At 41.0% G+C, this 27,566-nt stretch overlaps 1 protein-coding gene across 1 annotated transcript in view; it reads right to left on the bottom strand.

The window, feature by feature from the left end:
• Positions 1 to 7,002: 7,002 nt before the first annotated feature.
• The window catches only part of syngap1b (synaptic Ras GTPase activating protein 1b), a gene marked incomplete at both ends in the record, with an annotated part of 117,772 nt that continues 97,208 nt past the window's right edge, over positions 7,003 to 27,566 (bottom strand). The window contains 4 exon segments of the mRNA XM_080540622.1: positions 7,003 to 7,120; positions 15,025 to 15,086; positions 18,870 to 18,945; positions 25,502 to 25,713. Coding sequence (XP_080396748.1) covers positions 7,003 to 7,120; positions 15,025 to 15,086; positions 18,870 to 18,945; positions 25,502 to 25,713 — 468 coding nt within the window.

Below are 27,566 nucleotides of genomic sequence, written 5' to 3' on the forward strand. Positions count from 1 at the left end.
CTCCTCCTACTAGCCACCTAACCTTAGTTAAAGAGGCGTTTTGTCCCTTGGCTAAACCCCCCTCTGCCCAAGGTGAGAGAAGGGATGGAGAGGGAGAGGGAGTGCCTGAGTATTATTATTTTTCCGCGTTAATTCCCGGTCAGCTATCTAAACGCTCTGATATGTTTATTGTGTTGTTCCCCGTCCCAGGCGTCGCTACGAGGGCGGCCATTACTCCACACAAGACAGCGACCGATCGAAATAACGCGAGATTTCGTACAGAGTTGCCAGATGGGATTGACCATTTCCCAGCCTAATCAATCACAGTAAAACCCTACCTCACTTACCTAAAAGTTACCTAAAACATCCACCAAAAACCAGTCCAAAACCTATTGTCAAAAAATTATTATTTATTATTTTAATAAATAAATAAATACATTATTTATTTATTTACGCTAATTATTATTGCCTATCTCCCCTTAACTGTATGTCTGTTGCCAATGATGTTTGTCAAATAAATGTAAAAACTTTTTTGACATTGTAGGCCTATGTAGCTTCTAGGGTGTGTTTTAACTTCACGCATTTCGTAACTTTCAGGCACTGACATTTTGATACCGCCTAAATGCTATTTATCCAGTCCAACCTGCCCAAATGCTTTTTTTTCCGGCCCAGTGTGATCAAAAGTAGCCCATTCGGCGGTAAGCAGCCCCATCTGGCAACTCTGACTTCGTGTCAGACATTCGTCTGCGCGGGGTTCTCTAGGTTGCCAGATTCCTGTGTAAAAACCCTCTCGGATACAAACAAATAATAGAACCCCCCCCCCCCCCCCCCCAAAAAAAAAAAAAAAAAAAACAACATTGGGGTTAACAACATTAAACCTAGGGCTAACTGGTCTGGTCCCAGGGATAAATATAGCCCTAGAAACTGCACTGTGAAAAGCTCTATAGGTGTATATTTTTGTTTTCTACGTATAACTTTCACTACTGCCTTCATCCATGGCCAGGTGTTTGTGACACAGACAAGTGGTAGAGCACTTGTGGCAAACCATACTTGCACTTGTCCAAACTTGCCTCTGCAGCACAGGATCAAGCAACCCTTCCAGCTCTCTCCCTCAAGCTACATTGGTGGCAACAAGGACCATAGCTTGGTGCATAAACAGCATTTTGGTGTAGGCCTATATATGGAGTGAAATAAAACATATTTTTAAAAACATTTCAGTCTCCATGCTTATGCAACTCATGTCAAAATTCACAATGATTTTTCTCTGGCACATCAAGCCTTCCCGTTTGAAACGTTATGTTAGGCCCAGATCTATAAGCAGAAACGTTATGTTAGGCCCAGATCTATAAGCAGAAACGTTATGTTAGGCCCAGATCTATAAGCAGAGAAACGTTATGTTAGGCCCAGATCTATAAGCAGAAACGTTATGTTAGGCCCAGATCTATAAGCAGTTATGTTAGGTCCAGATCTATAAGCAGAGCATTTATCACAGCCAAAGGTTCACTGACTCAATAAAATGATGTTAACAGAATTGTGTTTCATCTTGACATTTTTCAAACCTTAATTTTCTATTTGTCCTATTATCATCAAGGTCCAGCTAAGCCTTTTCTAGACATGTAGCTGATTCAACCATGGTTATTTTTGATAAGACATTGATATCTTCCAGTATTTTGAGAGTTTTACATTTTTAAAAAATGTTTCTGTAGTATTTCAGGTTTCAAAGTCTTCATCTCTCGTTTTAGCCACTTAGAACTCTCGCTGGGCTGGGTTGGGGCTTAGCCAGGTAGGCTTGCAGTCAAGGCCGGCGGTTAGCTACGGGTCTGCCCATTTGCCCCTTGCCCACCCAAGTTGTTGGTTTTGGCCCCGGGCCTGAAGTAACTGCTTCATCCACCTGGGAGCAGGGCCTCTGGGAGCTCAGCAGAACCGCAGCATGTGGAGCAGATCCAAGCTGTCCATCTCCAGCAGCATACCAGTGAGGGAGTGCGTCTTCTGGATTAATGGGAAGAAGAGATGCTCACCCGGAGGGATGGGGAATAAAAACAATCAGCGGCAGTAACAGGTTCCCGTGGGGATCCAAATGAACAAAAATACGTATGGAGAATCTCCCAACATCTGCTTCTGTTCATCAGGAGGAGCGGCAGCCAGCATGGACGCAGGCAGACGCTCCTGGACGTGGACAGCAGGCTGCTGCATGGGCTGAGGCTGCAGCAGAGGGCAGTGCGCGCCAGCTGCGTAATTGCATGCGAGGCAATTTGCGTATTACAGGTTTCAATTAGTGTATGTGTGTAAAAAAACGTATCAAAACATTAACAATTAAACAGAGAATGGTTTGAGGGAGCTGTTTACCAGGAGTGTCATACTTCTGTATGATGTCCTGCATCTGCTCAAACTGGCGCTTCAGCACAGTCTGATGCTCTCCTTCCTTCTGGGCACGACCCACATAGACCTGCCTAGCATTTACATTTACATTGACATTTTTGGCATTTAGCAGACGCCTTTATCCAAGGCAATGTACAACAAATACATTTGACTAAGTAAGTAAACTAACTATCCATCAGTCATAGCAGGAAAAAGTAATCTATGCTCGGGGCCAAGTGCCATCGACAGTCATAGTGCTGTTGTAATTGTAGTGTTACCTGATCAGGATCCCAAAAATGGGATAGCGCAGTATACAGTAAACATTGCTACAATCCCATTGTTCAGACCTACAGCAAGTAATAAGTATGAGAATCAAATTAACTTACAGTTAGCTCCTGGACATTCATGTCATCAATGGCGCTTTGGGCATTCTTCATTCCTTTTGAGGCTGACCAAAATCCCTGGACTTACCACCACTCTTATCGGTGATGATTCAGATACTCAGGACTGGTTTGTTCATTCGATAATTCAATATTTGTATCTCATTTTTTATTTTTTTTATTTCTTGCCTCTTATATTTTGATATTATGTCTTCTTATGCACCCTAAATGGATCCCCCCCCCCCCCCCCCCCAGCGAAAGTATCTCACATGATTGTACTTGTATAACCGGAGTGACCAATAAACATCTTGTATCTTGTTTTTCAAACTTCTCCTTCAGAACTCTCTGTCCCCAGTTTCAAGTTTCGCCTCTAGCTCTTTGCAAGAATTGAAGTGGCCAATAAACATGTATATAAATCGTTAAGCCACAACCTTTAGTGCCATTCACGTCACAAACCGTCTTGCAGGACACAATGTTCCTTAATAATGAAAGCGTGTCGTAGAGGGCCTTGTTGTCAGTAGACTTCTCCAAGTTCTTGATGAAGATGTTGCCGACCCCACTCTTCTTCAGATGCTGAGAGACATGTAAACCTGTGAAGTGTTTTCAGACCTTGAGGGTGTCCTCTTGGCCTAACTGTAGATGCTTGAATCTACCATGCTGGAGACCCAGGTTCGAACATTGTCTGTCACCCTTGTAATGTGACTTCACGCCTCTTTTGAAAGTATTCATTTCAGTGTGCATGATGTGCAATGTGGGGTTCTGTGAGTGTGGACAATTGTCAGGATACAGGGAGTAGGAGACAGGAGCCTTTTCTTTGTTGTCAGGAACGTGACTCCTCGCATCCTCTCCTCCGTCCTCCACTCGCTTATTCTCAAAAAGCATTGGAGGATAATATGTAAGGGGAGGAACCCACAACTTCTCTTCCTATGCATTTTTTTGAGTAGGATGCAAGGAGTCGTGTTCCTAACAACTGAGGAAAGGAGTAGGCCTAAGGAGGAGTAGCGCTAAGGAGGAGTAGCGCTAAGGAGGAGTAGCGCTAAGGAGGATCCCTATGGAGTATGCCTCAGGAGTAGGCCTAAGGAGTCAACCTAAGGAGTATTATAGGTGTATTATACCACCCCTCCCCAGGGGCGGGCTCTTGTGAGGTGGTAGAGCACTCACCCTTGTAGCACAGGATTGTATAGAGCAGAGCCTCACACAGCTGTTCTCTCTCATTAGGGTGGTTATCTGCCAATACAAATGTAGACTTATAGCAAGCTATTGGCCTTGAGTATGCCTCAGTTGTAGTAATTATCTGGCATAGACCGTAATATGTGCTGTTGATCAGCGATGCTTAATTGACAGTAATTATGGACTGCACTTATATAGCACCTTATTCCAAAGAGCTTTAACAATGGCCTCTCATTCACCCATTCATTCACCAATGGCGGCAAGCTACCATGCAAGGCGCCGGCCCGCTCATTGGGAACAATCTGGGGTTCAGTGTCTTGCCCAAGGACACCTCGACACGTGGCCAGCCTGGGATCGAACCACCGAAACGCCGACCGTGCGATCATTAGACGCTGGCTCTACCTTCTGATAATTTCCACATATGATGACTTATAAAAACAAAAATCTTCAGTTAAGAATTTAATTATTTGTTTATTTATTAATTTATTTACGTATTTCTATCTCCAAGATTCACCCACCCGAAAAATATAAATTCCGGCTTATTCAAAAAAAGAAATGATGGAATTATTATTGACCGCATCAAAGGAATTAATCAACAAAATCAAAATGGCAATAATCATATCATTATTACAATAATAAGTCAATAACCAGAATATCCACATTCATAACAAATCCATGTACAATGGCAATACAGTCTTCAACATCACTCTTTCCATTGATATACACAAAATCCCCGAATGTCTGTCCTTTTCAAAACAACAATAGAGGGGTTGGGGGTTGGGGGGAGGGGGGAAGTGGGGCTATGGCTTGTCAAGGGGTATGAAAATGAGTGGCCTGTATGTCGGGTTAGAAGGCCAAAGATAACAGAGTTGGCTTTTTTTTTGGAGGCACACTCAATATGGACCTATTCCAAAACAAGTAATGGCAGATAACTGGGTGTCACTCATATGGATGGGTTGCGTCACAATCAACTGTGTAGTCTGAACCAAACGCTCAGCAGGACAACGGGTGAGAGAGGTCTATGGGAGGCGGAGATCGGGGAACTAAATTTGTAGTAATAGATAAGGGTTGTCTGTATAAACATATATGTATATATTTATAAATATTACATTTACATGTAAATATTATATTTATATTTATATATATATATATATATACATCCGAATGACAGCCATTGCAATCATATAATGTAGGAACATAAACTGAAAATCAAATAACCAGGAAGAATCATAATAGTTACAGGAATTCAAAGGAAATGCAGATGGAGGTCACTGGAAATATTGTCTTATCCTATATATATGTACAAACATTGCTTGGTCACTCAAATATACTTCAAAAATGCCTCAGTTGATAAGACAATGAGTGCAAGCCAGATATTATGTGAGAGGCATATCATGTGTGAGATCCTAAATAATATAGGCGTTGATAATTGACAGACCCTGCTCAAATGGTCAGTGTCTGCACAGAAAGTGCTTCCGAGACAGCTGTCCTTGTGAATCTCTCCACCCAGTCTCTCCATCCTCTCCATATACGTGAGGAGAGACATACAGAGCAAAAAGTTAGAGAGAGAGATTAGAGGAGCGAGAGAAAAAAACTGTACACTCTGCATAAACAAACAAACTGTACACATAGACATACCATATATACACATACATATCCAGTATATACACAAAGATTGTACACACACTGTATATACACACACTCACTCACTTCAAAGGCATGAGCATCTAATCTCTCTCTCTATTTATGACGTGTTTGTTTTTCAGTGGTCAGAGGTGGTCATTGATTTCACTCAGGTTGTGCGTCAGTGGAGTCCGTACAAGGAAATAAAAGGGAAGTTGTTGGAAGCAACTCTGCTCCAGAATTCTGTCTTTTTACCACCACACTGAATTGGTTTGACTAACTCTCCTCTGCTAAAAGAAGCCCATTCCAGAGACTGAAATAGGGAAAAAAAATAAAATAAATGATGGTAAGGATGGTCGTCATCCAAGGTGTTTGGCATCGTCCGTAAATGGAGAGCTCCACGGCGATTGTCAAGTAAAAAAACAACATCCTTCCTCCTTTCTCTCTGACAGCCATAGTAAGAGAGAAGTGGAGGGGTCATAGGTCACAGCAACGTGCAAATCGTTGGGAGAGGAGCAGGTTCAACAACAGTTTGTGTTTTTCACCACAATCCCAGGGCAATCATACTCCACAAAAAGGGCAATGTTCCATAAGATTGTCTTAAGAAAAATTGGTTGATATAAAATGGATCATTTATGGACTTTCGTCAGATACAAGAGTTTATCATTATCAAGAAATAAACATCTGCGCAGGAAGATTTTCTAATGAAGAGTTTTTTGTACTACGGTAAGAATACTCAATATCATAGAAATATAAATCATAGCCTTGTGTCCATTTCAAGTTTTACTTGAAGCAAGATATCTTTTGAAGCAGTTTCACTTATATAGGCTGTGCATATTTAGTTTTCTTTAAATCTAAGACTAATAGCGGAAAGAACCAAACATAAATCATGAAGAGGGGAAGAATGGAATATAAGGGAGGAGGAGGAGGAGGAGAACATGTTTAAATAGACGGCAATGGCAGTTGGATGGCAAATAATAGTTTGAAAGTGATAGAAAGATAAATAGATAGAAAGTAAATGGAATAAGAGGTCGGGGTGGGATGCTAAATGAATGGTAAGAAAATAAACAATAAATATAGATAAATAGTGGGAACGCAGGAAAAAAATTGAGGCAAGAAAAAAGAAGTAGAGCACCTTTGATATTACCCCCAGCATCTCTCCCTCTCTCTCTTGGTTGTAGCTAAGTGCCGTCCTCTGACTTTCATTTTACTCGTCAATCCCCAAAAAGTTAAATGATGTCAATCTGCATAGCTGTTCTTCGCATGCTTGATGAGCCAACAGAACCACTTTGGTTGTGATTGGCATGTCTTTAAAAAGAAAATCAAATATCCAATCACAAGCGTCAAACACAAAGTCCAGTCATCCAATCAGAGAGAGAGGGCCCAAGTAAAGTAGGGTAAATAACTCTGCAGATCCTTACATGGTCAGCTGTGGCTCTGGACCATCCTTTAGGAAAGGGGAATGGAACCAATGCCCCAATTTCTCCCTTTGTCAGCCAATCGCATCACGAGATAGCGCCCTTGAAATATGGCCAGGCCATGCTGTGGGCTGCCCATGGTGCATCAGCCAATTAGGTCCCAGATTGTCCTCCACGAAGCTGTGTGAGTGGCTAGGGGGAGAAAAGGGAGACAGAGAGAGAAGGAACGGGGGAGGTGCTTGATGAGGTGCTATCCAATCATAGCTAGAGATCTTGTGATAGATGGACCAACTAGCAGTCATTCCAAAGTTGGATTCATCACTTTGTCAGTTTGTATTCAGCTCTGAGGCAATTGCTTGTTTACCTGAGTCTCTCAATGTCTGCGTCTCTGAGGTATATACATGGCAATGCTCCTTTATCCATCAGTGACCCTGCCATCCCATATCTCTACACACTGATGTCAAAACCTAGCTGCTTTAAAGCCCATGTTTATTACTAATACGAGTGGCTTGACACTCAGAAGGTAGCCCTATAAGCAGGCTTAACACAGAAGACTAATTACGGTACACCAAACTCTCTCCCAACTGTGAACGCAAAGTTTAGAGAATATTATCAGATTGCACAATTCAACACTCATCACGACATCTAACACTATTTATGAATCTCCCCCTTTCGATGTGATGGCTGACGCCCCAGAACTGACTGAGGCATATTGACCCAAGTGAATGGACTTGGGAAACCTAATAACAGCTGTTACATAAGGCCGATATCGGGGTTCTGCAGAACTAATACAAACTCTTGCGGGGGCTGTCTGTCTGTGTAGCATGTCGGTTTCACTTGAGACTGTAAGCAAGACCAGGTAAGTTGAGTAGTTGCAGAGCACCACCAGTGTGAAGACAAAAACATACCAACCCAAATTCACACCCACAAGGATTACAATGGACAGTTGATACACAAAACGAGGGGATAATGACAACACAGTATAACAGTATTCAAGGACCGGTGATGTCTGAACAGCTGAAGACAAGAAGAATGATTTGCTGTTTTGTTGCTCTCTGTTTAGCACATTTCATGTAGGCTCTGAACAGCTCCTTACTGACTGTGTTCAAAACAATATTTCTGACTTATTATTTGTTATCATTCATTATGTTCAGCTGAAGGGCACAGCAAGTTGTAATTGTCCCGATATATTACCTCAATCAAGTCTTTGCCACACACATATTTGTCTGAGAACTGTTTGACTACTGGCCAAAGGGTGGAACTATTCTAAAACCCAGGCACTTGAGGCTTTAATTAACTGGCTACAGTAAAATAAAATAAAAATTGTTTATGTGGCACAAAACTCCTCTTATATAACATGCCATGACAACAGTTTTGGAAGTGAATTAAATATTTCATTTAGGTGTTGAAGGTCAAAAATATTCTACTTGAAAAAATGTCAACCATTTAAAGATGCCAACTCTGGTTAATCTGTAAAAACCATCAATTTAAAGTCAACAATAAATGTCAAACGTCATCACTCAATATCTATGCCATTGAAGGCAACACCGTTTCTTCACTCATTGAAGTTAGAGTGGGACCATAAGACATAAAACAGTAACAAGATTTACCTGACATGACTTTTTCCTTCCCTTATTTGGTTTAAAGCAGCTCTCAGTCTCACAGTTGTGTTCATGAACTGAGAGGTGGGTCTTTGCCAAATGTAACTCCCACTCATGATTGAAGTGATTTTACTTATTTGAAATGATTCCCAAAGCCAAGGATGAAAGGATGGATTTGAGGGTGGTTACCACAAAATTCGAATAGGTCTCCATTTGTGAATACCCACCCCTCAGTTCGCAAACACAAGTGTTAGGGGTTGCATGCAGTCGGAGACAGAAGGTGAGGACTGTTGCCTTAAGAACTATCATACCCTGACAGGTCCTCTCTTACCCTGTTAAACATTAGCACATAAAGAACACACACACAGAACAAACATATAGACAAATACAGACATACATACTGAAAGAAATGCTTACACAATAACAGACAACGACAACGGAACAGTGGAAAACGTGAGGCAGTGCTGTGACACGCACATATTAGATTTGGAAATGGCACCGTTTGTTTCTATAGCACCAGTTTATCACACATCGGTTCTGAGATTGAGAAGAGAAAACATTGCACAAGTCCAGTCCAAAAATGGGAAGTCCCTCAATTACCTCTTTTTTGTTTTGTTTTTTTGAAGAATTCACGCACCTCCCACAGGGTTTGTCTTTGAAATCCAGAAACTGTATCTTCCTTGTTCTATATAGTCCTCAAAACTCTGAATATTGTAAGTCTGTATCTCATACAACATAGTTCTTTTAGATCTGGTTTAGACTGTGTTTCTGAAGCATTGTCAATCAACGTAATTCTTGTGACAATATCCTCTCCGCTTGTTATTTGAAAACCCTGTTACAATACACTCAAAGGCACTAAAGAAGCCAGACTACACGACCACATTCCTACCAATGAAATTTGAGAGCTGGCGTTTTCAGAAATGATTAGACCTTAATCCATGGTATTGGAGATACCACAAACTGGATTGTAGGATGATGCTATCGACTACTGAGAAGTCTTTGGGGTGTACGACGATTTATCTAGTGTTTGCTCACGTGTCTATTTTACAAAAGCACAGAAAGTTAACAAGCACACAAAGAAATGTTCACATCGTTGCTTGGTTTGGTGATTATACCTGTATGTCATAATACGCTTGCTAGTTTGATTGATTCAAACAGTATACAGTATGTGATAATCCCACAATGTCAAGGACATCTAAAGGGTATCATTATCTTGTCCTGCAAGACAGATACTGACCAAAGCCCAGTCTGAGCATGAAGGTGATGAGATCAGGTCCATTGGAAAGCCCTTTTGTCTTGTGTGTTAATGCTGGATGTAATTGTACAATGCATGCACAATGGCTGCTGCACCCCACACATCTCTTCTCTCTCTGGCTTGAGCACAAAAAATAAATGGGGGAAAAAAATTGCTGTCATCTCATCCTCCACAAAAATGGAGTGAAATTTGGCCAGCGTTTCTTTTTTGTTTTCTTTTTTGTTCGTTTTTTATGTATTTGTGTCTTCTCTCTCTGATTTGATTTACTGTTGCTTTTGACCTGCTCCCTCTCCTGCCATGCCCAGTCCTGATGTTGCTGTTGCCGTGATCCCAGTTACCAGTGAGGTTATCATAGGGGACGACGTTTGGTTGCCATGGAGCTCTCCATTGTGACTTGGGTGTAGTTGAGGAGTGGGGAGAGGAGGAGGGTCTATGGATGGGGGGAAGAGGACTCCATTGCGGGGTGACTTGTCAGAGGAGATGTCCCCGGAAGAGATTCTGGGGCCAGGATCCATGGTCATTCCTCCTCCTCCTCCGCCTCCTTCTCCTCCTCCTCCTCTTGCACCTTCAGTTTTCACACCGGGGTCTGCTGAACCCAGGGAGGAAAGCTGGCCTTCCTAGCAAGACAGAGAGAGAGGGAGGGGAGAAGAGGAATAGGAGAGGGGAGATATGCCAGCGGGAGAATGGACATTCAGTGGCGGGCGGATGAGAGGCATGGAAAGAGGTGTAGAATAGGAGTTGGCCGATTGAGGCAAGAGAGAACGAGACAATATCGTGAGTGAAATTTTAAGGCAGGAAATATTATGCGGAGAGAAGACAAAAGGGAATGTGGAAGCAGAAAGAGGGGGAAAGATGCGGGAAAGATGAGCGAACAGGTGATCATCAAATAAATATGGAGGCCCAGCAGGGACACACAGATATATGTGAGAGGAGGAGGAGATAGCAAACAAGTGAAGAGAAACAACACAGTGAGAGTAAAGAGCATTCAATGGAATATATATTTTGAGGTTGAGGTTCCCAAGAGGACAGTATCAATACAGGGGATATAGAAAGAAAAGATCCAAGCATGTCAGGGGCATGGCGAGAGCAGAGCAGGATAAAGGGGGGATTAAGGGAAAGAGAGAAATACGTGACAAGGGATAGGAGGAACATTGGATGGAGAGAGAGAGAGAGAGAGAGAGAGAGAGAGAGAGAGAGAGAGAGAGAGAGAGAGAGAGAGAGAGAGAGAAGGAGGCAAATGTGTTACAAAGCAGAGGTATGAAGTACACCAATAGAATGGACAGCATAGGGAAGAGGGGTACGAGGAAAGAAAATGCTGGAGGAATTAAAACTCTGGGATTGATTAACAAATCAGAGAGTCCTGATCTTCCTATAATGCTGAGTTGCAAGGGGTACTAGTCAGTGAGTGAATGGTCAAGTAGAATGAGAGTTGTGAGTCAGTCTTAGAATAATTTTGAATAAATGTTTGTATTGTGTATCGTTATTTGCAATACAGTAGGTTTAAAAACAAACCCCACACATAGAGTGAGAGGTTTGGTTTCATAAAATGTATAACATTTTCACCTCTTTGAATCTTAAAAGTATCTTGTTTAAAATCTGAATAAGAATACTATATACTGCATTATCAAGATACTGTACTTTAACATGCAGAAAAGTTATTATTGGAACTAAAAGATTAATACGCTTTAATGATTTACTTGCTTTTTCTAAGCTCCAAACAGTGTCCAACCAACCAATCACATATTCTAACTCATAGCCATTGGATTTAAAGGTGCACATTGCAACTTAGCACCTCCTATGGCAGTAAAGCGAATTGCAGCTCAATTCAACAGCTGCCACCCAGGCTGAATAAGTAAAAATACATAAAAGCCCAAATCCTCATTTTTAAAGAAGCAAAATACATTAATAACCTTGGGTTTCATTGAGAAATAATGTAGATTTATTTCAGAAACTGTTGAAAAAGCCAGCTAATTTAGCAGCTGCAAGTCGCCATCTTGGATGAGAAAAGGCTGTTGTCCCGCCTCTTAGTCAATTTTGATTGGTTAATATGGCCCAGATTGACAGGGTGCTTTCATGAGCAGAAGACAAAATTACAAGGTGATGATTTTCTTTTTGTAATCTATAATAGTTACATCTTGATTATGGACATTTAGAGCTATTTTCATGTGAAATAGTTGCAACTTGTACTTTTATCAAATCAACTGTATAACACTGGGTTGGAATTTGTGATTAGTGGCTAAGTCAAAGTTTGGTTTTGCAATCTATCCTTACCTACTGTACACTGGTGCAGAATTATGTCATTGCAAATACCAGATTCGTCTCAGTTATTGATTAAATCAAGCTCTGTGTGCAAGGCGTCATGTCCAGTCCTGTTCAATGCAGTCTGTGTTGGAACAGTAGGAAAAGAAAACAGTTGAGTTATTGGGGCTGATGTACAACGATGAGGTTGTGGTAGATTGAGGAAATGGTGTTTAATGTATCCAACAGCTAGGAAAGATATCAGTTAAGGCTATAAAGAGAATGTAGGTAAAAAGAACCATTAGAACCATTTTAAAAATCGTCCATAACAAATAAACATCTGATTAGTCATTAACTGTAATGAGTCATGAAGATATTTGATAAATTCTACAACAACTTGTTTCCACATTAAAGACCATTTTATGATGTAATAAACTATAAGAAATTATGTCTTAATCATGGAAATGAGACACTGGAGAAAGAAAAGACAGGAAAGAGTATTCAAGAGGGTTTTATGGTCTGCATCCAGTACAGAAATGGGTCGGAAGCGTTAAAAAAAAGCTTATTAGCATTAATAATTGCTAATAAGTGTGTTGGGTGTGTTCATTGTGAATAGCAGGCGTTTCCATTTCTAGAACTTTTTAAAAAGATTACCCAAAAAGTTGAACTGAATTGGCAGACCTTTTCTCTTCTCACTCAGAACCTTGTAAAGCACAGAAGGATAACCGATTTTCCCCAAGATATTGCCATAACCTGAACCTGCTGAGTCCATTTCCTATGATACTAACAACAATAACAGGATGTGTAACATGGATACACCAGCAGCCAGTGGTACAGTATATCTCTGCCAGGGCTGATCTGTCAAACCAGTGCTCTAAAGATTACTCCAAACCTGTCAACGAAGCTGCGAATAAAAACAACTAGCAGTTATCTTTTAATGCAAGAAAGTGGCAGTTTACTTGGTTCACATTGTTGCAGTGAGCATCATGGGAGTTCATTCTGGTCCTAGACAGCAACCCTTTAGCTTAGAATGACTTTATTTGGATATAAAGAGCAGTTTTCCAATGTAATCAAGTAGTTAACTGTAAGAACCTTTAGGTCAGCACTGTATCTTGATAGCTGTTCAGGGCCAGAAAATGACAACATGACCAAATCAAGAGGACAGCCATTTTCTTCGTCATTTCTGACAGACTTCCTAACAGAACATCATAGTATATCCGGCTGGCTAATCTGTGCTAAGAAAACAAGCACAGATCCGATCAGTTTAGCAAACGTGCATCACTCACTGTTTAAGATCCATGCGTGCCGATTTACCTCGCTTGAACAACTTGCTGTTATTATTTGCATAAAATCTGTAACTAATGAAAGTTAGGGAACTGTAGACAGAAACACACAACACAAAGTGGACTGATATTGTAATGCCTAGCGCGTTGAGAGTATGCCTTGTAACACAATTATCAAACTCACAGGTCCTTACTCATCCTGTTCAATCTCACACCTTTCTGATTGCATATTTCTGACTCCATGTTCAAAATGTAAATTTGGTTTCAAATGCTGGTTATTTCTTGATAAAAATTGAATTATTGTAAATGGAAAATTTCTGTTCCAAAGTATTACTGTTGAGCTGGACACCTTTGACCTAAAAACCAACCAAACACATGGCTAACTTACACAAAATAGTAAACTAAATTACTTACTGTGCACAACCCAAAGCAAAAACAAAGATAACACAGTACTAGTGACACACTATCAAACTCACAATGACAACATGAACATTGGATCAACTAGTGTGCTCAGAAGCCACACACATTCACACAGAAATATATAAACATACTCTCACAGAAACAAGCACAGACATATATGCACACCGATTGTTATTTTCCAGGGAAGGATTGTGTTAGATACGGAGATTTCCCATAATTCCCGTCATTTATTTTGGGGAGAGGTGGGCAGGGAGATGACTCAAATTTAATGGATATGTTCATGACCCACTGTCATGTGTTCCTCTGTGAAACACATGTGCAGTGTGTGAATGTGAGATTGTGTTGGCTTGGGAAAGTGCACACTTTAGTGTGTAGTCAGTTGCTTTATTGGGCACAAATGTATTTGGTCCATACATTTGCTATTTCTTAATGCAGCAGAAATTTTACAAAATCATGGAATTTGAAAAGAGTCATCAGTTTCTGTGCATGTTTATGGACTGGAGAGATTTTTGTAAGATATACTGTTTGCAATAAATACAACCAATTAAATACTGTACCTACCTATATCCTGCTTATGAGCAAACATTTTGCTAAGCATACCAAAACCACACAAGGAAATTGAAACGTAAAATAGTGATATAATGAAGTGAACATTTGTGGAATGACAAAAACTGATATTTTTTTGAGTGGAGCTTTGAAATGAATGTTAAAGGACAGAATATTTGAATTTCTCTCGAAATTCTGCCATTGATGCTGGAGTTCTATGGTTTGGTCAGGGGACAATTTACCCAATACAAGAGTTATAGGTAGTCTCCAGGTGTGAATGTATGCACATTATGATTGCATATGGGTCTGAGGAGTGGTGTACAGTATTTATATGTTAAACTTGTACTTTACATAAGCATCTATGTCCAAGTTAAAGTACTGTCAAATTGAGTTAATATTTCAGCTTCAGCATTGCATATACAGTATGTTACAGTAATAATAAACATTATTCAAATGCTTGCTGTTAGTTTACTGGCTCTGCTGAATTTGTACGTAATAAATATGTAAATCATCCTATACTCTGCTGACACAGTAATATTGTTTTACTGAGCTGAAATATTGCCTACATAAGAAAAAAGGACTGTGTGTTTTGTCTTTGTGGTCTGGTCAGGTGGTTTTGTTCTGTTTGAACTCACAGTGCGATGTGTGGACAGCGATGCACATAGAGTACTGTGGAAGGATCAAAGCAGAGCAGCAGCATATGTGGATGGGAAGTGGGAGTTCCACCAAGGTGTATGCTGGGTTGTTTATTACCTGCTTACTCTGGGTGGGGCGGGCGCGAGACGGGGCTGCACTAGGATGGATTGGCGCCTCCCCTAAGAGAAATCACCGTATCTCATCAACACAGGAGGAATGGAGAGGAGAGGAGAAGAGAGGAGAGGAGAGGAGAGGAGAGGAGAGGAGAGGAGAGGAGAGGAGAGGAGAGGAGAGGAGAGGAGAGGAGAGGAGAGGAGAGAAGAGGAGAGGAGAGGAAAGGAGAGGAGAGGAGAGGAGAGGAGAGGAAAGGAGAGGAGAGGAAAGGGCAGGAGAGGAGAGAAAGGGAGGAAGGAAAGGAGAGGAAATAGGGAAGGCATGTGTGCACTGAGGGAAGTTTAAAAAGGAGGAGATTGGACTTCGAGGGGTTAAGGAGTATTAGGGATACTCAACACCCACGCGTACAGTCGTACACACGCAGCATATACTGTACGAATATAACCACAAAGAACACACACACAAAGCCAGCCGAACACTCTCAACACAAACCCCAGTAACCTGAAAGCACAAGAGCAGCCTAGCATGCCAACCAATCAGAAAAGCACCCATGCTGAGGGAAGCGAATCAAGGGCATTGTAACGCATCATGCCACCGTAAACAGTAAACACCTCTGCATCTGAAAGCATTCCAAATATCATTCATTATTCTGTAGACTTTGAATAGATAGTATATCTGATCTCTGCAGAAGGTTAAAGGATAAATTCAGGTTTAGGGGTCATGCCACTGCTGAACATGCAATCGTCGTCATCACAGGTCACAAGGTCACAGGTCACATCAGGATTAACGAAGGAGAATTAGAAAGTAAAGAAATAGAAATGAGCGACATCTTTATACTGTAAATACAATTACACTAACTAAACACACATATACTGTACACAAAGGTTTATCACACATACCGCACACATAAGACACAAAGACAAAATGTGATATAAGACATAACAGAACTGAGGCTAAAGAGGAAGACCTGTAATGTGTGGAAGGTGTTTTAATACATGCATTACATCCACAATGCATGGCACATAGAATCAAGTTTGAGAGGGATATGGACAACATGCAACAGAAATATGGTTTATTTGTGATATCAAGTCATCATGAGAATATGATGATCATCCACTTTCAATAGTCACTAGTCGCTGTATAGTGAGAAACAAAACAATCTAATTACATCAAATCCAGATGCGAAACAAAGAAGAATACTCTCAACACAATCCTGCAAGCATCCAGTTTATTGTATGCATACATCACATAGCCAAGCCATATATAGCAGTGAGGCTGCCAGTTAAGCGGTTTTCTAAATCTCTTGTTCCATATGAATCTAACATGTATATGAACTGAGGGAGCAGCACTCCATGCCTGAAATTCAATCCTTGCATAACAATCTACAACGCACAGCATCTTGCACATAACAACTAGATTCTTCTAACTTAAAGGTTAAAGAGGTGGCTCCCAAATGCACAGTTTAACTGTTTTTACGATATGATAGCAAATCAGCTAACGTCAAGTATTATCTTTACTTTACTTATCAACATAATTAGCAGGAGCCACGGCAACTGCTTGCAAGACAAGAAGAAGAGCAGCTACTGACCTGCCCTGCTGTGTGAAAGACTGAAAGCATAGTTTTAGAAAAATGACATTTTGTTATCCTCTCAAAGTGCAGCTCCCTCCCGTAAACAGCATGTTTAAGATCTATTGACTGACTGTGCTTTATGACGAACATCACAAGATGTTTCATAAGCAAATCGGGTGATTTTGCTCAGGCTTAATTTGCACCAATCCAATATATTTCAATAAGTCGCACAGCTTGAAAGCTCACAGAACAGACATAGGTCAACGAGGGTGGCCGTGTATTGGTATCAGTAGTGCCATGGTTCTAACTAGTTCTAACCTAGGTTCTAACTAATTCTAGCCTAGGTCCTAACTAGTCTAACTAGTAACAAAAGACCCTGTGATTCACCAACGCCTCCACCCAAAGACCCCCAACACAGAAACCCCACCACTGCAACCACAGGACAAGCAGTTGGATGACAGCCAGCTCACTTAAATTGATTACAGATACTGGAAAGACAGGCATTAGCTGACTTCCCCTACTTGGAGAGGGAGACAAGGTAATGGCATACTGTAGCACACAGATCATGCAATGGAACACACACTACAAAGTCGATTCTCAGCAATGAAGATGTCATTTTGAAGTTTATAGTTTTATATAGTTTTCCTAGCACCCACAACCACAGAGGCAGAAGGTTTTGCAGAATTGGCGACACGAATGAGGGTCATGCATGACAATGGGCCTTACTATGAGAGCAACAATCTCTATCTCTCTATCTATCTCTATCTATCAAAGTGTGACTTTGAAATTGTATGAACGTCACAAACAAATAAACTGTGTTGGGAGTGTTTTGTTTTGATATTGTGTTTAGAAGTAGGCCTAATATAAACAGCAATACCATAAATCCATTGTGGACCTCAAATCACTGTCTTTCAGCTTGAAAATAAAACCGAAGTAAAGATGGCTACCGAGGGCTGACCTCTCCAGCATTGGAGGTAGAATCTTCCGGTCCTTTTACAGGGCTGGGTGAGGCTTCTAAGACTGCCCTCTCTGACACCTCCCTCAGATGTCGACCACAGACTGACCACAGTCGACCAAGTGAAACCAGCGAATGAAGATCCCGTAGCTCTGTTCCTTGTCTTGTCTGGTAACTGAAGGCAACTCAATGCCTCACTGAATGGCTTTACTCCCTTTCAACTGCAGTCTCTAAGCCTTTTCCCGGCTAATCTCTCTTTTTCCACACTCGGGTAGCTCTGTACTGAAAGGGGGAATAGCAGGAAAGCCTCATTGGATCATCGCTGCTCAGTCAAGGAAGGAAGCGTGGCTCAAGATCTTGACCGTTCAGCGCCTCGCAGGGGTTCTGCCGCGTTCTGCTGCGTTCTGCTGCGTTCGACTGAGAAAACTCTGCGGCAGCGCTGATGTCAACGCTGCAGTAACTCACTTGTTGTGTCCTTATCTCTGCATGTCAGAAAATGGATTATGTCTGTTGCCTCTTTTCAAGTTGATTCAAAATGGGATAAAGGCGTATGGAAGCTGGCGGGTGGGATCGTAGCGGATGACAGGGTTTGATTTAAAGGGATGGAAGAAGCCTGAGCGTACACGTGTGATACTGTTTGCGCAGATTGCTTTGATAGACACTTACAGTAATCTCTTTCTCTCTCTCTCTCTCTCTCTCTCTCTCTCTCTCTCTCTCTCTCTCTCTCTCTCTCTCTCTCTCACACACACACACACACACACAAAACTGAAGAAGAAAAAAGCAGACAGATGTGTCTTTGGCATGACTTATGATTTAACTGATTTGACAGGAGCAGCTGGGGGCACTGGTGAAAGCATGGTGCTGGAAATACATGAGTGTAGATGCTGGGGACACAGAGGGCCTCACAAAGCAGTTCCTTAGAGCCAAAACTCTCCAATAATCTTGATATTATGTCTAAATTGTGTTAAGACACAAATAAGGTCAAATAACTTGACATGCTCAGCAGTATGAACGTACACAGTTCGTCAAACATGGAGACAGATGGATCTGAGATGTTCAGAGCCACTGATTTTGTTTAAAACCCGGAGTATGGTCTGACATACTGAGTGAGACTCAAAGAATGTAAACATACGCTCTTTGATCTTTGGAAAGTCCAAAACAGATTGACAGACATAGAGGACAGTCACACCCAAAACGCAAGGTACAGGGCACAAGACAAAATACAGTCACAGAAAGGATGTAGAGATAGAGAGGGATGTAGAGATAGAGAGAAAAGGTAGCACAGCCCATCGCACAGACACAAGGAAAGGGAAAGACACAGACCTGATCGAACGAGATCCTCGTTTTCGGGACTTCAACTGTGGGTCCTCCCCTTATCTCGTCCTCCACAGCCATGAGTCTTAGAAATAAGGAGAGAGAGAGAGAGAGAGAGAGAGAGAGAGAGGGACAGAGAAAGTGACAGACATAGAGGGGGGGGGGGGGGGGGGGGGGAGGGTGAGAAACAAAGAGAGAATTGTGATTTCAAGCAGACCCTAAGTGGCTAAGCAGAGCTTACAGAGATTGGGCAAGACGCAACTGGATCTGTCATCGTGCTGACGAGCGTCAGCTTGTCAATCATACCCACTTATCTGGCCTACATAGGTTTCACTTCTGTTACAGCAATGTTGTTTTAATCTCGGTTGGCCAACATTATCGCTCGTTCAGCCAACTCTTTTTTTTTTGAGGCAGCTTCAGCACCAATTTTCATCCCTTAATATCTGTTTTCATCCTCCTCCTCATGGGATTCAGCATTCTGTTTTAGTCCAATTGGGGGTGTTATGAAATGCAGTCACAGCTAATCATGCCTCGAATGTGGAGTTTTTTTTTTTTACGCGTCATCGTGTTCTGAATGGTTGAATGATCCTGATCATCCCCAGGGAATCATTGAACTGATGCAACATGGGCAGACCATGACTGAAATCGCAAATCCTTGTGATAACCATTTCAAAGGGGTTTCGCTTGCAGGTACTGTACGAGCAAGCTTATTTCTTCATAGGGTGTTATTCATGTAGTGCGAGCCCCCCCTCTGTCTCACTATGTCCCAGAAACATTGGTTTATCATGCTTTATTTAGGTTATGGTCATTTTTAAAGCTACTGCTAAATGGATGTTGCCATAGTCAAATCCAATTAGGTAATCAGCTGTTCAGTTATGGATGTTATTAATCCTCATTGATTATTAAAAATTGACTATTAAAAAGTTAAAAAGAGTAGATATGACATAGGCCTACTAACTCCTACCTGGTCCATATTTTAGAGGCAAAACAAATCTTTAGTGATTTGCCCATCATACATTTTGTTAACTATAGATCTTATCACACCCCCTTCCCACCTGAATTACATAGTTGTAATGTCACACAGAAGCGTTTTTTTTTTTTTTTTTTAGTTGCTGACAAAGCAAAATTAAAAATGCTGAGAGGTGACTAATTTGAAAAGGAGTGACATGTTAAATATAGGACAGTGTGTATTGGCAACATAGAACGTGAGGACCAGACAGCTGTGGTGATTGGTGCATACACTGAGCCAATAAGCCCACTTAAAAATGGTCATAATCATAGGCCAGATTTATGTCAAATTATTCCAAAAGTAGTGGTTTGGACTGTAGAGGGCCAAAAGATCTGATCATATCAACTGTCATTTCCCATCATACAAAACCGTAGCCGTAACAGAGAAAGCCTTCGTTCTTTGAATACCTCCAGATGTCAAATATATTCTTAACATAAATGGATGCTTAACATTAATAAATAATGAAAGTTCACAGGTGAAGTTTCAAACATTGATGTTTAGATGTTTTATTCCATAAATAACGTACAGTTTGGATTTATTTTACAAAAATAAGAGGGGGGAAGAGGATCAAACACTGACAGATACATTGGCACTGTCTCAGAAACAATGAAATGTAACATGAGTATACAGCAGAATTATCGACAAGACAGTGATTCACATGGGTGATATGTACCAAAAATAAATGTAATGTCAATTTAATTTTCAAGTAAGTGTGCTCGTGAGTTTCAAGTCTTACTGTACATGCAGATAAAACAATGTAGGTATTTATCGACATGAGGTCAGGAACAAGTCATGGTGTCTGGGTTTCCCTGCTACAGAAAAAAAAACACAAATAAGTGAGAAGACAGAGGTATCAAATGGGGTCAAAAGTCATGTAAGGTCAACTGTACTGTATGAACAAACCAGGGGATTCTGGTGGAAGTAGAAATCGCAGGACGGAATCATTGTAATGCTTGGAATGGATTGAGGAATGCACCATCATATCAAGCACCTGTCTGATACCATTCCTCATTCCATTCCAAGCATTCCAATTAACCCTGTTCTCCGATGTCTACCTCCACCAGCCTCCGCTGGTAAAAACACAGTAAACCCTCACTATTGTACAGCATGTGCTGCGTTTTTCCATCATCAGTCAAACTGGCTTCATCGCACAATGGCTCCAAATCGGATCATACTTTAAGGTCAAATGGATGAAACAGTGAGGGTTTAGTGTAATTTGTCATATGACACAATGTAATCAGACAATATGCTTGTTTGTTACCAAAAGAGAGGTGAATTATATGACAGTGAAACTTTAGCTACATTCTCACTTTCTTCAATAGATCAAATAGATCAAACTGCCCGGTCTTAATAATACTTCTCAGAAATATATCAATCATTATTGCAAAGTTTCTGAAAGAATTACTCAGATCTCTAATGTTCGGGAACAACTAAACCACTGACCATCTCGTCTCTGAACACCACTGTTACCAACCAAACGAGAAATAAAGCACATAAAGCTACATTATACAGATATGTATCTTAACGTGTTAATAAATAGCATCAATATCTATCTTGTTCTATCATTAGAAAATGTAGTTACTGTACATTACAAACATTATAAACACATGCCTAAATCAAAGTCATCATATTATTTGTGCACATGTTATATCTATGGTATTAAGGGCTTTACAGTATTCAAGGTCATAAGAGCATAAGTCTAAATATAAATAATTAAATTGTGTTTATACGGGTTTCATTGATAGTATCTACGGCACCTGATAAAACCCTTGAGTGCATGTGTACTAATTATATGTACGCATATATTCATGTACTGTACTGTAGGTAGATACTGTTGGTAGGCAGTACGTGTGTGTGTGTGTGTGTGTGTGTGTGTGTGTGTGTGTGGTGTGTGTGTGTGTGTGTGTGTGTGTGTGTGTGTGTGTGTGTGTGTGTGGTGTGTGTGGTGTGTGTGTGTGTGTGTGTGTGTGTGTGTGTGTGTGTGTGTGTGAGTGGGCGTGTGTGTGTGTGTGTGTGTGTGTGTGTGTGGGCGTGTGTGTATACAGGATGTTATATCCTGTATACACACACACATCGCCATGGCATACATGTTATCTGTGTGTGTGTGCCTGAGTATACATTTAGGCCTACATAAATAAATGCAATGCTTCTGTTCACTAAAATAGTATAATTCCTCTATTATTCCTCTATTATTGCACATCTGTGATTAAAAAGAATTTGCTATTGCAATAGATTAAATTAGTTACAATCTATCATTTCACTTTTAATATTTCAACAAAACAGTATCTAGAATTATTACTGGTATGGTTCCAACAGCACTTGGACTTCAATAGCATATGGATAACATTTACATTTACATTTAAAACTAGTTTATTACTCTGATTCCTGTGTAAAGACAAACAGATTGTTTTATATATTAGAATAAGATCTGTCAACGTTACCACATAACTGCTCTGTTTGCACCTGTAGATCACCAGTTGTGCAGACAGGTGTGCTTTCTTTATTCAACTTTCCCTCAGAAAACAGCACTCACAAGATAATTCAAGATAATTCCGACGCGCCAAAAAACCATAATAGAATTGTGTCTATAAAAATCCTCTATGAAAAATGATCTCAAAATGTCTTGATAGAAATGGTTGGTTTGTGAGTGTGTATTTGATGTTCAAGTAGATACAACTAACTGCAACAAACATACTTTGAGCCATCAATAATTGGAAAGGCAAAGAGCATTCCTCATTCAATTTCAATGAATGAGAGTTTAGTTTAGCAGCCTACATGTACAGCCAAATCCTACCTTGAGATCAGCATGCATATACACTCACCGAACACTTTATTAGGAACACTATCGATACTGGGTAGGGCCTCCCTTTGCTCACAAAACAGCCTCAATTGTTCGTGGCATTGATTCCACAAGATGTTGGAAACATTCCATCATTCCATCATCATGATGACAAATAGGCATTCAAACGATGATTGATTGGCATTAACAGGCCCAACGTGTGCCAAGAAAACATTCCCCACACCATTATACCACCTGAATGAATGACAAGGTGTACAAGTGTTCCTAATAAAGTGTTTAGTGAGTGTAGTAACTCATACCCACTGGCTTTAGTGCATGATTTATGCATTCATGGTTCCCAAGTTATAATTTGGCCCATCGGGGCCTCTATATTACAGCATAAACTGCTGACAATAAATCCCCTTCAAAGGCTCTGTTGCAGTGAAAGTGTCAGACAAGGTCCTTCAAGTAAAACCTTGATGCCTACGCAATATAACTATGGTAACTCTGAGTACTTTGGGCAGAAGTCCAAAGTTCAAGAAGAGTTTTGCTGGAAGGGTTCTTAAGCCCTATGATATTTCATAAATAATGCTACATCTCTGTTGCTGCCACTCAGAATGGCCGTCTGATGGTGAAGAGAACTAGTAGTGGTCTGATGGTGAGTCTGTTCTCTCCCCCCACCAAAGTCATGCTTTGGTCTCAGGTAAAAAACAATAGGTATTGGTCCCATTATACTCTATTTAATGGTAATCTGTTATGATGGTGATATCACTGCAATATACATACGATCATAATTTGCATTAGATCTCTTTGATCTGAAATGTAAAAACTAGCAATATGTCTTGTACTTCCTTTGTTTTTGTTTCATGCTTTTTTTTTTGTCATTAATAATTATGCCGCTACAACATTTGCTGCTTAAGACCTAAGTTCACAAAGGCTAGCTTTGCACATACTGCTTCGTACAGTGCAGGGAAAGTATCAGGCAAAGGATGTAAACTGTTGTGCTTTTAAATTCATTATGGTAGAAGAGTAACTGACAGCTCAAGATTATTAGAATAAGCCCAACAGATGGTGCTGGTATATTACTATAAAAACCACAACCAACATGTTCTATTTATTGATACAAAATGGCCACCAAGGGCCTAGAAATGTGTGTTGTTATGTGCAGTCAGCGTTTTGGGGGGGGGGGGGGATATGGATGGGATGTGTTCCTTTAGGGACTGCCAGGACTGGCTCAGGCTTCACTCCACTTCCTCCTTCCTGGAATGGAATGAGAAGTGGCAATATCTCTGTGACAGATATCTAACCTTCAATATGCTCTGTGACAGATATCTAACCTTCAATATCTCTGTGACAGATATCTAACCTTCAATATCTCTGTGACAGATATCTAACCTTCAATATCTCTGTGACAGATATCTAACCTTCAATATGCTCTGTGACAGATATCTAACCTTCAATATGCTCTGTGACAGATATCTAACCTTCAATATGCTCTGTGACAGATATCTAACCTTCAATATGCTCTGTGACATATATCCAACCTTCAATATGCTCTGTGACAGATATCTAACCTTCAATATGCTCTGTGACATATATCCAACCTTCAATATGCTCTGTGACAGATATCTAACCTTCAATATGCTCTGTGACAGATATCTAACCTTCAATATTCTCTGTGACAGATATCTAACCTTCAATATGGTCTGTGACAGATATCTAACCTTCAATATGCTCTGTGACAGATATCTAACCTTCAATATCTCTGTGACAGATATCTAACCTTCAATATGCTCTGTGACAGATATCTAACCTTCAATATTCTCTGTGACAGATATCTAACCTTCAATATTCTCTGTGACAGATATCTAACCTTCAATATTCTCTGTGACAGATATCTAACCTTCAATATCTCTGTGACAGATATCTAACCTTCAATATCTCTGTGACAGATATCTAACCTTCAATATCTCTGTGACAGATATCTAACCTTCAATATTCTCTGTGACAGATATCTAACCTTCAATATTCTCTGTGACAGATATCTAACCTTCAATTGCAGCTAATTGTAAGGTTGTGGACAAAATGAGAAAACCTTTTTACGATTGTTTCCTCTCCTAAATTGTCTTAGATTTGCAACTGAATTCAACTCAACTTGGCAACGTTAGACAGAATGCACCTTTGTTCATACAGACTGTGCAATAACACAGTCGCCTATGGTATCTGAACACATGCCTGACTCTCATTCATATTCATGGAGTTCATTGTTAACCTTTCACCTCATATGACAGTAGTTCAAAGCTGCCCCATTATATTTCGACCTACATCACTAATGTATCCCTAGACTCCCCCTTAGGTCTCCTTCCCATGTTTAATGGATGACTTACAAATAGGCTAATGGTATTCTAGATGTTTACCACCATTGTTGGGACGAGTCTCCGTGCTGTAAATAATCCTTTCCTTGGGCAGAGGTAATCACAGAGCTACTGCTGGCCATTAATGGTAATAACGCTGCTAATAATGGTGCCTATTGTAGTTGTGCTTCATCTTAAATTTAAATAATTCATCATTATGATTATTAAGATGACCATTAAGCTGTTTTGGTGCCCCCTCCGGGCGCTTGGTAACGGACAGCGTTGGGTAATCACACACTGTACCTCTGTGAACAATCGACTGTAAACTCCTCATCTCCTCTTCTTTATAGATCTCTATCTCCTCCTCCTCCTCTCTCTCTTTCTTACTCTTTCCCTCTTTATATCTTAACCGTTCCTCCCTTTTCTCTTTACCCGCCCCCCCCCCCCTCTCTCTCTCCCCCGGCCCACCCGCTCCTCCACCATCACCCCTTCTATTTACCTGTTAATTATTCCTTTAATTTGGGAGTCTTTCTCCACTTGCTGTTGCCGTAGCCTTCTCTCGCTGTCGTCCAGGCGACTCTGGTACTGGAGGAGGATCTTACTGGTGGACTGCTCCTGGGAGAGCAGCCTCTTCTCGTACTCCTCCAGCTTCCTGTGTGACATGATCAGACGCTCCTTCAGGGAGTGGATCTCCTCCTCATACTCCTTTACCTGATGTAGAGGAGAGAGAGAGAGGGGGGGAGGGAGGGAGGGAGGGAGGGGGAGGGAGGGAGGAAGAGAAAGAGGAAGAGTGAGAGGGGGAGGGAGGGAGGGCAAGAGAGAGAAAGGCAGGGAGGGAGGGAGGGAGGGAGGAAGAGAGAGGAAGAGTGAGAGGGGGAGGGAGTGAGGGCGAGAGAGAGAGAGAAAGGCAAAAGTCTGCATCACTGACCACTCAAGTCTTTCTGTAAGTGCCCCTCATGTGCAACCTCTGTTAGACATGAGTTTTCGAGTTATTCAAGTTATCTTCTAAATTCGAAAAACAACGGACCCTCAATCACAGATGGAGCCAAGACCTTGAGACCCAGAACCGGAACCAGACCAAGACAAGAAGACTAGACTAAGGCAAAACCAACTGTGACAAGAGCTACAGTGTTGCGTCACTCCTTTTTAACTCAGTACAGTAGATGGTACTGACAGACATACACCAATGAGCCAAAACATTATGACCACCTGCCTAATATGCTAATACGCCGTTGGTCCTCTGTGTGCCGCCAAAACAGCACTGACCTCCCGAGGCATGGACTCTACAAGACCCCTAAAGGTGTCCTATGGTATCCTTCAAGTCCTGTAAGTTGCGAGGTGGAGCCACTGTGGATCGGACTTGTCGGTCCAGCACATCCCACAGATGCTCAATCGGATTTGTGGTTTGTCCCTCCTCGGAACCCCTGTCAGTAGGTACTCACCACTGCTGACCGGGAGCACCCCACAAGCCTTGCTGTTTCAGAGATGCTCTGACCCAGTCATCTGGCCGTAACAATTTGGCCTTTGTCAAAGTCCCTCAGGTCTCTACTCCTGCCCATTTCTCCTGCATCCAACACATCAACTTCAAGAACTGACTGTTCACTTGCTGCCTAATTATATCCCCCCCCCCCCCCCCCCTTGCCATTGTAACAAGATAATCAATGTTAATGTAACTGCACCTGTCAGTGGTCATAATATCTTGGCTCATCGGTGTATCTTGCCCATGTCAGTTGAGAGACTACAGACCTTCACTGAGATCATAAACGTAGACCAAGATAAAAAACCAAAATGTTGGTGCCACAACTTAAACCAATGCCAAGACCTTGAGCCCAAACCCAGACAAAGACAACAACCAGGACCGCATTGTGTCAAGTGTTCACCAGACAGGGTTCTTGAGATCAAGATTATCTGACTATAGATATATACTTAATAATATTATAAATACAATGAATTTTTGGATGGTCTTTTCACTTTTAACTTGTGCACAAAACATCTAACAACAAGATTAACAAACAAGACCAACAGTGAAGACAAAACGTTTTTGTGCAATGTTCATACTGTAGCTTTCACACAAAGGGCATTATTAGTTTCGTGGTTGACCGAACAGAACACACAGCTTAGACAAAGCCACATCTGTGGCCCCAAATATGAATATGCGAGCTAAAAGTTTGTTTACTTGAAATGACTCACTGTTATTCAAGTTCATCCTCAGATGTTTATATCTAAATAATTCATAAGTGAGAATCTCCGTGCCATCTGGTCTGCACTGATAGAAATGACGCGCAGTTTCTTGACATCTGCACCATGCATTAAGAAGTGACTGTCGAGGGAAGTATGACTCAGACCATTCCTACAGTTCTCTCCTCTCACAGGAAGCTAGTAGACCGCCAAGAGCTGAATATCTTTAAGAGAGTAACCAAATTATCTCGGGCTCCAAGACATTGTTTGGTTGATTCTAAATACGGAATGTGATTTCAGTGTCAAACCTAGAAGGTAGGGAAATAATGTAAACAGATGATATGTCTGAACACTGATCAAAAATTTACATATTTTGATGATTCATA

This window comes from Nansenia antarctica (assembly GCF_963989245.1).
Source record: "Nansenia antarctica genome assembly, chromosome: 10".
Taxonomy (NCBI): Eukaryota; Metazoa; Chordata; class Actinopteri; order Argentiniformes; family Microstomatidae; genus Nansenia; species Nansenia antarctica.